This window comes from Anguilla rostrata, chromosome 1, assembly GCF_018555375.3.
Source record: "Anguilla rostrata isolate EN2019 chromosome 1, ASM1855537v3, whole genome shotgun sequence".
Classification (NCBI taxonomy): Eukaryota; Metazoa; Chordata; class Actinopteri; order Anguilliformes; family Anguillidae; genus Anguilla; species Anguilla rostrata.
The window spans coordinates 47,201,814-47,216,171 of NC_057933.1; the positions used below are offsets into that span (position 1 = coordinate 47,201,814).

Below are 14,358 nucleotides of genomic sequence, written 5' to 3' on the forward strand. Positions count from 1 at the left end.
AACAACATGATAAACATTCTGAAGCAGTTTAGGCAGTATATTAATTTATTTTGCTCTAAATCTTTGTTAAAGACACACAGGTTGCAGTCAATTGTTGCTCATGCTTGAGGGTCTTCAAAAAAACAGCTGTAATGACAGTTCTAGGGAAGGGAAAGTCACATGCAAGCTCATTTTATTTACTTATTTTTGTCAAAATGAAATAAATATGCCTCCATGATAACCCATCCATTGTCTAACCCTCTTATTCTTGGCCCAGCATGCATTTGGCAACAGGCAGAAATACACCCAGGACAGGTCATCAATCCATCACTGGGCACACATACCATTCACTCACACACTCATACTGTACGGGCAGTTTACAGTCTCCAGTTAGCCTAACCTGCATGTCTTTGGACTGTGGGAGGAAACCGGAGTACCCAGAGGAAACCCACACGGACACGGGCGACACAGCTCAGGAGGTAAGACCGATTGTCGGGCAGTCGGAGGGTTGCTGGTTCAAACCCCGCCCTGGGCGTGTCGAAGTGTCCTTGAACAAGACACCTAATCCCTAACTGCTCTGGCAAGTGAGAGGCATCAATTGTAAAGCACTTTGGAAAAACGCGCTATATAAATGCAGTCCATTACCATTTTACAATTACACAGGTAGAACATGCAAACTCCACACAGAAAGGCCCCGGCTGAGATTCAAACCCAGGTGGAAACGAGGCTATCCACTGCACCACCGTGCCACCCCATTTATGACAAATGTAAAACAATATACTGTATACAAGTAAATAAATTGTGAAATAATCCCATAACAAAATAATATTCTACTAATTATTTTTAACATATTCTTTTATCATAGTCATTTTCACAACGGTGTTACATTTAATTTCATTATTTCATTAAAAACAGGTTGTTTCAAAATGTGCTTTTACAAATCATGCCTTTGTGATGAGCTCTTTTTTCATTTAATGGTAACACTTAATTTCATGATATCCCGTAAAAGAGGTCTGCTTTCATTGTGAACAGCAAACACTCACATTTGTGATTGACTGATATCTTCAGTTGATTTTTTAAAATAGTGCAAGGTTGCATCCCTTCATTTTGTAAATTGTAAATACCAAAAACTCAACCTACATTGGCTTGAATGCAGAGTCACGCATTTATCCTCTCTGGTTGGGTTACTGGGTGCTTGCTGGCAACTAAATTGAATTTCATCTGTTGATCTGGGTGGTGCTATATGTCTATTTTTGATTAATTTACATGGCAGACCATGGGCATTTTTGGGCCATCCAGACATCTAGTCAGTCCATGAAATCTTTCAATCAGCCTACTTTTAGAGCAGAATGATTAGTATTCTGGTTGCAGTGAAATACAAAATTAAAATGTCTATAGTCAAACCTAAATCTCACATCCACTTATTGTTGCTACATTTGATTACATTACAGGATACATTTTTAAAAAATAGTTTTGATTTTAGGTAGTTGGTGTTTTAAACATAGGGCATAATCTGGGAGAAAGATGATTTGATTGGTTGGCTTCAAATGTTTTTTTTTGTTGTTGTTTTTTTTTTTGTCTTCACTGAGAGCAAGCTTCGGAAACATACTTTGAAAGGGTATACCTGTATAATGTGAACAAGTATTTATTATCTTTCTGAATGTGAATAAGAATGCCATACTCTCAGATTTTCAAAAATTAAAAAATACTGCACTTGATACAAGGGTATCTTTAAAAAGACCTTGTTCTCGGTCATAGGCATTTTGAAGCATACCAATTGTATACCATACCATACACAGGGAGTTTTTTTGTCTTATAATTATTACCCTACCATGCGTAGGTTTGCTTTTGTGTCTGACAATCAGCTTATTTCACTGCACTGCCATGATAGGGTGCTCTCAGCAAAAAATAAAAATGCATTTTGTACAACTGGCTGATGACAAGGTAGTTTTGATATTATACAGATAGCTTCATAACGTTTGGAACAAAGATTTTTACAAATTGATTTGGCTCTGTTCTCCACAATTTTAGATGTACTTAGATACACTGCTTAAAAAAAAAAGAAAAAAAAAAGAACTTTTTTCACAATATAGAAATTACTGCACTTTTCATACATAGCCCCCCACTCCCACCCCGATTCAGGGCACGATAATATTTGGGACAAATTACTTCCCTGGTGTTTCTGATTAGGCAGGTGTGTTAAATTGATTCTAATCTTGATTCTAAGCTTTTTATTGCCTTTGGAGTCTGTTATTGGTGTTTGGCAACACGAGGACCAGAGTTGTGCCAATGAAAGGACAGCCAAGTTACTGTTTACTAAGTGAGCCAGTACAAGTAGCAGTCATACGTAACCAAACAGTAACATCTCTGCTACCGTGTTTCACAGATGAGGGAAAATGTTTTGGATCTTGGCCAGTTCCTTTTGGCCTCCATACTTTGCTCTTGTCATCACTCTGATGCAAGTGAATCTTAGTCTCATCTGTCCAAGACCTTTTTCTAGAACTCTGCAGGCACTTTTCGGTACTTCTTAGCAATACTGTAACCTAGTTATCCTGTTTTTGCAGCTAACTAGTGGTTTGCATCTTGCAGTGTAGCCTCTGTAGTTCTGTTTGTTAAGTCTTCTGCAGATAGCAGTCACTAACACATTCGTGCCTGCCTCCTGATGAGTGTTTCTGACCTGTCAGACAGGTGTTTCTTTATTATGGTGAGAATTCTTCAGTCATAAAATGAGTTTTTCCCTTAGCCTATCAGGCCCTTTGTGATTACTGAGCTCACCAGAGCTTTCTTTCTTCTTACTGATGTTCAGCATGATTGATTTTGGTAAGCCTCAGTTCTGGCCTATGTCTCTGACTGTTTTTTTCCCCCTCATATTTCTCAGCCTCATAATAGCTTCCTTGACTTTCATTGACACAGCTCTGGTCCTTATGCTAACAAAGGCAATCAAAAGCCTAGAATCAAGACTAGATACTGAAAGCGCTATTATACTCGCACAAAAGAACCAATTGAGCACACCTGACTAATCAGACACACCTGACTAATCAGAAGCATGTGTGCAGCCAATTTGTCTCCAACATGGGGCTATGTATAAAAACTGCTGCCATTGGTGAAACCAAAATGTATTAAAATACCCTTTAATTAAAACTCATAATCTACTCTTAAACCACATTTGCATTGTTTTATTGCAAAGCTGAAATTGTGCAGAGTCAAATCAAGAAGAAATGTGTCTTTATCCCAAAAAATATGGAACTCACTGTATGTATGATCTTGTATTTAAATTTTGGAAAAGGGGAGGGGGGGGGGGCACCCAAAAAAATCTAAAACTACATTTTCAAAAAGGTCAGTTATATAGTAATACATACTGAGATATATACATGTTTTAGAACAATGTGATTTTCTTTTAGGAGCCTTCCTGAGTATAGTTCATTTTGGGAATTATCCTGACATTACCTGAGAATTTCTAAACTTGTTTGAAATATCACAGCACAGCATGGGACCAGGAAAGATATTTCGTATGTTCCACAGACCCAGGAATGTTCGGGAAGTGTTAGTTATTGAAAATAAATGGCATCCACATTTTTCAAACATCTTCCTCCAAGAAGAACACTACAAAAATGTTTTTATTTTACACTGGATGAACAGATTGTTAGATATCAGACTTCATTAAACATTGAACATTTTATGGTATCACAGGAAAAGCAGTCTGATACAGTATATTCTCTGAACATTGCTCTAACCTGCATGGAAAAAACAGGTTTAGTGACACATTCTTGCTCCTTTATCTATACACATCAGCAATTCACATTGAAAAAATACAATGCTACATTTGTGAAACAAGAAGTTAGCCTTCTTGAAGGGGATGAACAGGATCATGGGCCAGTGGTGGATAACTTTGTGGCTTGGTGTGACGAGTCTTTCCTCCATCTTAATGTGTTAAAAACAAAAGACATGAACATTGATTTCAGAAAGTCACCACCAAGCCCACTGCCAACTGTTTTAAAAGGTGTTGACATTGACTTAGTGGATAGCTATAAATATTTGGGTATTGTTCTTGATAACGAACTGTGTTTTGAATTCCATGTTGAGGCTACCTCTAAAAAGGTCTAGCAAAGACTGTTTTCTTTTAACATTTCTACTGAGATGATGACCTTTTACAGAAGGTGTATTGAATCTGTTTTAACCTTTTGTATTACTGCTTGGTTTGGAAACCTAAATCTGTCCAATAGGAACAGACGTGGAGGTCTTGTTAAGGTGGCCAGTAGGATCTCAGGGGGGAGTCAGGCCAGGCTTTTGGACATTTATGACAGGCAGGTCCTTAGGAGGACTAATGCTATATTGGTCTGCCAGGACCATCCACTCCAGAGGGAGTTTGAGCTTCTGCCCTCAGGCCGTCGTTTCAGGGCACCCGTTTGGAGGTCTAAAAGATTCCATGTCTCCTTCATCCCAAGTGCTATTGATATGCTTAATGGCAAATAGCACTTTGGCTGCATTACTTGCACTACCCCTGTACATTTGCACATTTGCACATTTGCACATTTGCACACTTGCAAACTTGCACATTTGCACACATTTCCATTTCCCTGCACTAGCTCAGTGATTTTATTGTGTTGATGTTGTCGTGATGTTGTCCTTTTGTATTCTGTCTTCATGTGAACCCTGGCTGCAAAACATATTTCCCCTAGTGGGACAATAAAGATAACCTTAACCTTGAATCTTGATTCTAGGAAAAACTATAGGCCCATTTGTAGAACAAGGCAAAATTAGCCCTTTTAATTGGAGAATTACCTATGTTTAAATCCCATGGTAACACATTATGTGTGCATGCACATTTGTGCTTTGACCAAAGTGTATGAATGAAAAATACAAATGGACAATGTTAAAGGCAACATTAACAGGGAATTTCTGGGGAATTGCCACTGTTGTTGGGTGTTTTTATTTTATTTTATTTTTTTTTACCAGAAATGAGGAAACGACTTCTGTCCAAAAAATAGCATCCAAATGGATTACCAATGCATCCTGACTTTTGCTTCAATTTGTGTGGATTTCATTCTAAATTTGATCACAGAACCACTTGGAAAAATTGTTGGTACACATGATTATGTGTGACATAAAATGTGTGTACAAATGAAAAACGTTTCGTAAATCATACATTTCATTTATAAATCACAAATATCCCTAAAAGTGTCTGCTTGTGAATGAGCTCTACGATTCCACCCAGTAAACACCCTCAATTATCAGGATATAGTGGCATCATACATCTTATTTCATTATTTAAATCGCTTGGAAATGGCAGTGAAACACTGCTAAATAGCGCAACTGTAATTGTAGAAAAACATAAGGAAGCATAATGGCAGAAAAGCAAAAAAGCAAAAAAATTCTCTGAATGCCAGCTAGTGCTGTTGACAGAGGTCTAGGCAAGAGCACGACTATTGTTTGGTCCCATCAGCAGTATTGTATTCAGCAAAACTAAATATGTTGCTTGGCAAACTGTGACAGGATGGCTCTGGGTAAACAGTGTCGACTCATGAAACATTCATCTTCATGTGTAAGGAAACCTGCCTGGTCCTTAAAAATGTGCTCACGGTGTATCATTCTGTTCACAAGGACTTCCAACAGTGCTAGCACAGCATGATCCTTTGAATGTAAATAACTCTCCCATACGCTTTTATAGGCATGTCTGTAAGGAGTTCATATTTCACAATTCGCTTATAATTTCTTCTAGTTGTTAGTGCTATCATATGCCATTGATTTCAAACATGTTTCTTAGGCCTACTTTGCCTTGCAGTGTTGCTATTCACACGCTGTGCCTCTTCTGTTGGTTTAACACAATTGAGTCTTGGCTCAATTATTAATGTGAATGTTAGCCTATGTTTTAGGAGCTGCTTTTTCATTATTGTACTGTGTTTATGGACGTTAATACAACCCACACTAATGGCATGTACGTAGGTACTAATGGCATTTTTGTTGGAATGTTGTCTATATTATTCACATATTGCTGTTAATTTTAAACAGCCAAGTGAATGTGTTTACAGTGCCCGTGGTAAATTTCATAAGGTCATCAGCCAGGAATTAATAATAAATGTTGTGATTAATTGAGTCGCGGCACATATTGGCCAGTAATGAGACATTATTCAAAATACAATGTGACACAATAATACTTAACTATCTGATTACACAGGAATTTGTCTTGCAGTTAAAAGTGGCACAGTTTCACATAGTCACAAAGATGTAAGTCAGATACGTCTACACAAAACATATATTACATCTTCCCAATTAAACCCCCTCACTGTGAAATTAAAATCGCATTATTGGACCTCACATTCAACATTCGAATCGATTCTGGGATAAAAAGTGCTTGAATCTTATGTGTCTACAGTGGTACATACTCTCTCCCTGATGGCATAAGCTTAAACTCTGAATGAAACACACAAGAGGTGTCACCGGTGGTATTATCGTTTTTTCAGTCTGGATGCTTTAATAATGGACTTTCAGGCTAACACCAAAAAGACATAAACTACTCATCCATTTCCAATATTTCTATCTAGCAGAGTTTTATGGTATGTTTAAAATCAAAATCTCCGCACTAAACATATCATAAAACTGTATAAGACAGAAATATTGGAAATGTATTACTTCCAGTTAGTTGAGATTGGAATCACTGATTTTGGAGTTGGTTCGTACAATGTTAAAATTCCATAGATAGGTATAAAGAATGAAGCAACCAATAGAAATAATTTTCAACATTTAATTCAAATAAGAAACAGAAAACATAACTATTCAATGGAATAAAATATAATAAATAAAATATAAAATGTATAATAAATATAAAATAGAGTTGAAACCAGGGTTGGTTGGTATTATTATTTTGTTGTTGTGCCAACCAACCCCAATATAGGCATGTTTCATATGTGTATAATGCCAGTGTGTGAGGGGGCCTTTGTGCACAATATTGTGGTTAATGTCCCATCAGTCGCACATAAACGCATAAACACACGTGTGCAGGCACACACACTTCGTAGGCCTGATCCACACGCACACAGGCTTACACACACACACGCATACACACACACATACACACACACACACAGAAACAGAGAAGGGAGAGAGAAAGGGAGAAAGACAAAATGAGAGAATAGAAGGCCTATGTAGCATTTCTACTAATAAACCAATTAAAATGTTGTTTAGTTTCAACTCTAACTTATATATTTTAGATTGTATATTTAAATTTATTTCAATGAATATTTATTTTTTTCTGGTTCTAACTGGAATTGTCGCGACAATCTACTGACCCCTGGTGTTCACATTTATACATGCAACAGGTCTGTTCAAGAGAATTGTGTTCAAATTCACTGGTTTGTTCATCTGTTTAACATTGACTTCATTGAATGCATTTAGCGATTAATCTTATTCATAATATATTTATAACTAAATACAAATTTTAGTTGCCTTTTCAAGGTAATTCAGCGGTTATATGTGACATTTACCCCTAAGTATTGATACTTAGAGAGTCGGTTTATAGTTTTTTAAATCCTTCCTTCAGAAATTATTTTTATTTTAACTTGTCTAAAAAGCTTAAGGTAATAACTATTGATATCCATTGAACAAAATGATTCTGTTGAAGGAATGATTGATTCAATTTCAAGCATAAGGCTGTATCTGGATACTTTATGGAGTCATTACCTGAAATTCTTTATTCTTACCATTCATACTCCAATCAAGCACATTGCCATTATTTACCAAATAACACATCTGATTTGGAGCCGACAGCAAAAGGCCCATATTTATATTGCATATAAAATTGATTTACAAACAAGAACCTAAAGAGCTGCAAGGAATAACTGTTAGGTGTGTAATGCCATGTCCTAATTGAATGTAAAGTCCCTTCATGCTAGACAGGAGTGGGAAATTCAGTTACTAGAGGCCCAGTCTGCAGAAAGCAGGAAAGAAATTGACATTTGGGGGACTATGACGACAACATAGAATTTGTTTTTCATTCGACTGTGACTCATGGCACTGAAAAAATGAAACAAGTGAAGACCAGCTGAGTCCCATATAAAGTAGGCTTCCACTACTGTAAGATTGCAGTTGTCACTGTCAATGCCTACTTTAATATTCCAGTAAAAAATACTAAGCATTGACAGATCAGATTGTTTGGATTCAAACGGCTAAATGAGGTGTGAGGTCAAATGTCCCATTCCTCTGGCCGATCAGTGACGTAGCCCACAGTTTGAGTAGGCTTGTTCGGTTTACTTAAAATCAATTTACTATTTGTTGTGGTATTTTGCATGTTGTTTTTCATTTTCCATAAGTTGCCTCCGTCTTCGAATGTTGTTATATAAAACATTCAAACGTACCATTTGCATAGTCTGAATTCTGAGACGTCAAATTAATGGATTCACAGCACACACTGAAGTGCGGGGCGTAGTCCAGCCTTTGAATAGAGAATGTGAGGTTTACTAAATATTTATGACGTATGCATATTGCTGCCAATAAACAAATCTAAACAATAATGCATGACACACAACAGAATTCCCAAAAGAACCCATGACTGCAATGGTGCATTGAGAGGACGTAACCCCTTGGTAATTCTCTTTCAGTCCAAGAATCAGCGTCTTTAACGCAACCAACTGCAGTAGTACGCAGTCCGCCCTGACGCGAACCTGTGCGCTTTCGGAGTAATGAACAAACTGGCCTCTGTGGAAGTGCACACAAAGATTTGTGGCGATATTTTGAGCTTTTACAGACCGAACGTAAAACAGTTTACATTCGCATTTTTAAATACATGCAGTGGACTCTTCAGATTGCGCTAGAGAAGGGACGCCTCCAGAGCGCGCAGCAACAGCGGGGTTCTGTGGTTTTGTGCGCTTGTTATTTTGATGTCGTTTGCAAAGGGATCAGGTAAGTTAAACCTTCGGATAATAATAATAATAATAATAATAATAATAATAATAATAATAATAATAATAATAATAATAATCATGTTCAGTATAGTACACGGTAAATCGTAATACTTCACTGTATATCAGTCACAATGATGGATCACTATTAAATGAGTCGTTGCCTGTAGGTTATAGAGGTCGTGCCTAATGTAGAGGAGACCGTGGAATGATATAGTAATAAACAGGTAATACATTTTATTTGAATCTGTAGCTTAAACTATTTTTTCCTGCTTCAAAACGTGTTCGGTTTTTTTCTTACAGAACAAAAAAGAGGACCGAACTCGTAGACGCTGGCAAGAACTCCGTGCGTTAGCCTGGGGCATGGGGTGTCCGATATTAATGCTTTATTCAACATCCTAAAGTTGACTGTGTATTTTGACAAATAGGTTGATTCACCCCAAGCTGTTGTCCAAGGATGCTGGAAGAGTCAGAACAGACAAACTGTATGGTGTGCTGCTGTACTCTCATCAACAAAGTCCTGATGATAGTTTTCATGATCCTGCTGATACTCGCTATCTTGTTCGGAAACTCGGTGACGCTCACCGTTATCCTTGGCACAAAACACTTCCACACCCCACAGGGCTATCTAAAAGCGTCGTTGGCAGTAGCTGACCTGGCTGTGGGAATCTTTGTTGTGCCCTTCTCCGTTTACGCTGAAGTGTCTTTTATGATTCCTGATTACACGCCAGAATGGACAACGAATAATTCGCTGACCACTACATTTCACCCTTGCAATTTTATTGGTCCTACGTTTGCTGGCTGCACCCTGGTCTCTATCACAACTATATTCCTCCTCACCATTGAACGCAGCATCGCAGTTTTGAAACCGCTGCACAAAGAGTCTGTGATCACAAGGAAAAGGACAAGCATCTTCATCGTTCTATCTTGGGTGGGAAGTTTCTTTTTGGCAGTGTCTCCTATCCTCTACAGTAATGACATTGTCCTGGAGTACAACCCATGCAGCAGAATGTGCAACTATGCGATAAGGTCTGGCGAACATTCGACTCAAGCATGGAATATTCTTTTATTGTTCCCTGCTTTCGATTTTACTCTCCTTGGGGCCACTGTGATCATTAACATTCTGTCACTCTCCTCCATCCGCCAACATTCTAAAAGGAGGAAGCATTTAGCCGAAGCGGACTGTAAGAGCGTCAACACTCCCACGTTCTCCGATGTCAAAGCTGCTAAGACTATAGGAACTCTGACATTGGCGTTCACCGCTTCGTTCACTCCTATTGCGGTCTTTGTTGTCGGAAACGTCGTCGGGAATGAATGGTGCAATTTTTCTTTTTTCGCCTTCTGGATATTGGCTACAAACAGCTGCTGGAATGTAATAATATACAGTGTACGAGATCAGAAGTTTAGAAATCGCGCCCAGCAGTTGCTAGTACCTTCACACATGAGGAATTCATCAAACACGTAGCAGGCTAAACAAGGACAGGTGTTGCATGGACCAAATATTACAAAAGATAAAAATGTATAAAGACTGCATGAATTGCATATTGAGAAAATACTTCTCACGTGTTGCCTTGCACTCTTAGCAGCAGTTTATGAATAGGAAGGGGACTATTATTATTATTATTAGTAGTAGTAGTAGTAGTAATAGCAGCAGCAATATAATAATAATAATAATAATAATAATAATAATAACAATGATAAACAAGAAAAGAAACAGAAAAGAAAATAGAAGGTCATGGTTGCATGAACAACTAAAACGAGGCGTTGTTATTACTGAGCAGATAAAGTGTAACAGTATTAGACAAACAGTGCCATTCTTTTTAGTTGGATGACGCATACTTCAGTTGGCTAAACAACATGCTAGCCTAGAAGGGTTTAGTTTGCCAGTCAAAATTATGAAAAATACAAGTGGCAAACAGGTAGGGATCCAAGGCACCTTTGATGGTGAAGTTACAAGCCTTTATTGAAACATGGCAAGAAACGTACTGTATCTACGCGTTGCGTCCTCGCATGGCCTTCATTAGGGGTCCAGAATCATACGGAGCACAGTGTTGTATGTTCATTACCATAAAGTATCCTTCACATTTGCAAACAGACTAATAGAATAACTGAATAAAAATGGGAGTGACACGAGAGACAGAGAAAAAAGGTATGAGATGTTCACAAAAACATGTTCAAGAAAAATCCTCGGTAAAGTAGTTGCTTTTAGTCGGTAAATTCAATACACTTCGCGTTGTAACAAACGTCTTGTGTCCGCCTCTTGTGGAGCAAGTTACTGCTCCAATAGTCACTACTTTAAGCAAATCAGGGTCGCATATTTGTGTTCAACGACTCGATCTCTGAGTTTGTTTGTCCAATATAAAAGCAGTCACACCTGCCGCACTACAGGCGGTAAATTAGAAAAGCAGCATTGCAATTGCGAAAATGTTTATTAAAAAATAAAAATAAAATAAAAAATCGACAAACGAGTTCGTTTTCCCCGTATTGATGCAACGATTGCGATTTCCGCACGGAAAGTTACCTGATGGTTTCTGCAGCCAAGTGGTCTTTGTTGGAGCAGGTAGATTGCTCCGGACCAATTTGTCGTTCAAGGTCGGCACTCGTTTAAAACTGAACACTGGAGGTTCTCTGAAGATTCCCCGCGGTGCATGATTGCACTCAGTTATTCCCCAGTTACATTTTATAATGTTCTTAATCGTCCATGCCTACTTGGTTTTAAATGTGCGTTTTCTTTGAATAAAAAGTACTTTATTTGGAGGTGAGGGGTGCACATTTCTGTCAGAAAAACAAGAGGATGAGACCATTGCTTCACGTATTTCTTTTGCTTATTCACAGGGATAACTAACTTTGGATTCGAGTAGGAGACGTTATAACAATGGGCCTCATTTGAAGTTGATCATAAATCGTTTGTAAATGCATTCGCAAAGTTTTAGTATGTCAGATTGTTCGTAGGATCTGAACAGATTTCAAGTGTGCTCTAAATGGTTTCTAATGTGTATGTACATAATAATAAATATTTAAAAAATGGTTGTAAAGAATGTTTTGAGTGTTTGTGCTTTTATTATTCCATTCATTTACATTTTATTTTGATTTTTTAAAGAGTGACAAAATTATTTGAATAAATTATGTAATTGAAATATTGACTAAATATTGACAAATATTATATTAAAATTGTTGAAAAGATTACATAAAATCACGATGGGATCACAGAACAATTTTGGTGTACATAGTTCCCATGACGTCCGGCAAAGTCCAGATGCTTGAAATTCTTGGTCGCTTTCCATAAGGGCTTTCTTTATGCAACCCTTCCAGAGAGCCTATTGGTATGGAGATGGAAACCCCAAGATGAAAGTAAACTCTTCAGTTCTCAGGTTTTTCTTTGCCTCCCTCATGGTCTTCTTCACTGTGCATGGGGACATCCTTGTCCTGGAAAGTCCTGCAACTCTTCCAGTATTCCAGATGTTTGAAACTGGATTATTACTGATTATTGCCCTAACAGTGCTTATTGGTATGCTTAACCAGTTGTGTACCCATACCTCGGCTTACAAAGGGTAGGAACATTTCTGGTAATTTTCTAGAAACCATTCATGGGAAGTAATTCTGCCCAATTTAAATATAAAATGTTAGCTTATAATAGTGAATAATTTCAGGAGTAAAATACACAGAAAAGGTCATTCTGACATGTATTATTACAAAACATGTCACAGGTATTGTGACATGTTTTGGTTAAAATGTACTCATTTCATGGAAATTCAGTAGAAATCCAACCCTCTGCATACACGGTGATTCACCCATCAGAGAGAATACATTGTTCAACAAATAGAATTTTATTGCAGAGAATTTTATTTGAAACCATCATCAAGGGTTGCAAATACTTTTGACACTTAAGGTTTTTATCTGAAAAATAAAAACAAAAACAGTATTATGCAATAAAACAAGTTTTAAAAAATTCTTAATTTGGTGTCATACAAAGACAAAGCGTCACACACAATCTTTGAAGAGATTGGTATGACTCTTGAGAAGTATTTGTCAAGATATCTAAAAATTTACAGTCAACAGTTTACACTCTTCGGTTTACTGGTATCATCTCAGTGAAACGGAAAACAAACAAACAAACAAAAAGTCTGCTGCTCGGATAATGTCAAAGAAATAGATTGGTTTTGAAATGTCATAGTGACATTATAAAAGAATTCCACTCCAGTAATGACAAACACACTTTTCAGTCTAACTGCAGAAAAAAGGCTTCCAAATTCCAAAGTAGTCCCTCCATTTCCTGCAGCATAGTGTCAATGCAAACTCAAAATAATCGACTGACCTACGCACTTCACAGTGTAATGGTTTGCAAGTCTGCCTCTCCCTTCACACATGCAGGGGCAAGGGAAAAATGACCTGTTTTGTTGTTGAGGTACACAGACAGAACTCCTTACTATGTTTATAAAGCTATAACATTGTACTAACTAAACAGCTCCATTAACAACAGGTTAAAGATATGCCATCACCACTCATATCCACATACAAACACTCACTCACTGGAGCACACACAGTTACACTGGAGCATAAGGGCTGTAAATGTTCATCTTCAAAAGTATAAACCCAACTTAATCTTGTTTTGGGGATTACAAGCCGTGGAGCCTCCAATCTTTCGGCGCTTGCCCTAATGCGCATGCTCCAAGCCTAGTGGTCGTGACCCCAGTCAGCAGCCACTGAGCAGCCACAAGAAGGAGGGCAGATGGTCCAGCTATTGCTTTTTAATTTCACTGTTTTCTTTTCTCTGCATGCTTAAAGCAGGATTGTTGCACATAACCCCAAAACCACAACATCTGCCTTTCTGGGCAGGGTCCCTCAAAAATGGGAGGGCCCTCCGGAGAAGGTCCCAGTCACGTTTCTGAACAGATGGGATTTGCTGGGATATCACTGAGGTTTTCCCACCCCAAGTCTTCATTTCAGCTGTGGCATAAACAGCTGGGAAACATGCAAGATAAATAAATTATAAAAGTACTCATAACCATAGTTTTCTATGGTGTAAACAGTGCAACAGTATGGTACAGTTTTCCTTCAGCTATCATTAGGAGTAACAATGCAATATAACGCAAGATTGGTTCTTCTCATTTGCATTACTCTCCTGTACAACACAGAACAAGACAAGCATTAGTTTCATTTATTTTGGGACTTGCAGCACCTCTAAATGAAGTTATAGCATTTCCTAAAACACGATTCACTACTCTATATTGTATAAAACATGCAAAAAAATAATTTAAAAAAATAGAAAAAGAACATTAAAGAACCTTACTGTTTCAAAGAACCTTAAAACCAGTCCATTCCCTTCTTTTCTCTTAATCTACATTTTATCCAACATTGTCAGTTAAAACTTGCTAGTTTGTTTGGTCAGCTAATAAATGCTAGCTATGGTACTTAGCTAATCTGCAAGTTTGCTTGATAATGTGTTACATTTTGAAATCTTGCATTTGAGTTCTCATTTCATCTG

The 14,358-nt window shown here is 37.6% G+C and overlaps 2 protein-coding genes across 2 annotated transcripts in view; both read left to right on the forward strand.

Annotated features, from left to right (window-relative positions):
• The window catches only part of ccne2 (cyclin E2), a 75,088-nt gene that overhangs the window by 1,068 nt on the left and 59,662 nt on the right, over positions 1–14,358 (forward strand). The gene's annotated exons all lie outside the window — the stretch shown is intronic.
• On the forward strand, positions 9,183–11,911 carry LOC135241927 (trace amine-associated receptor 7d). Its single transcript, XM_064312719.1, has one exon. It carries the CDS (start codon positions 9,331–9,333, stop codon positions 10,336–10,338), a length of 1,008 nt encoding a protein of 335 aa, XP_064168789.1. The 5' UTR covers positions 9,183–9,330; the 3' UTR covers positions 10,339–11,911.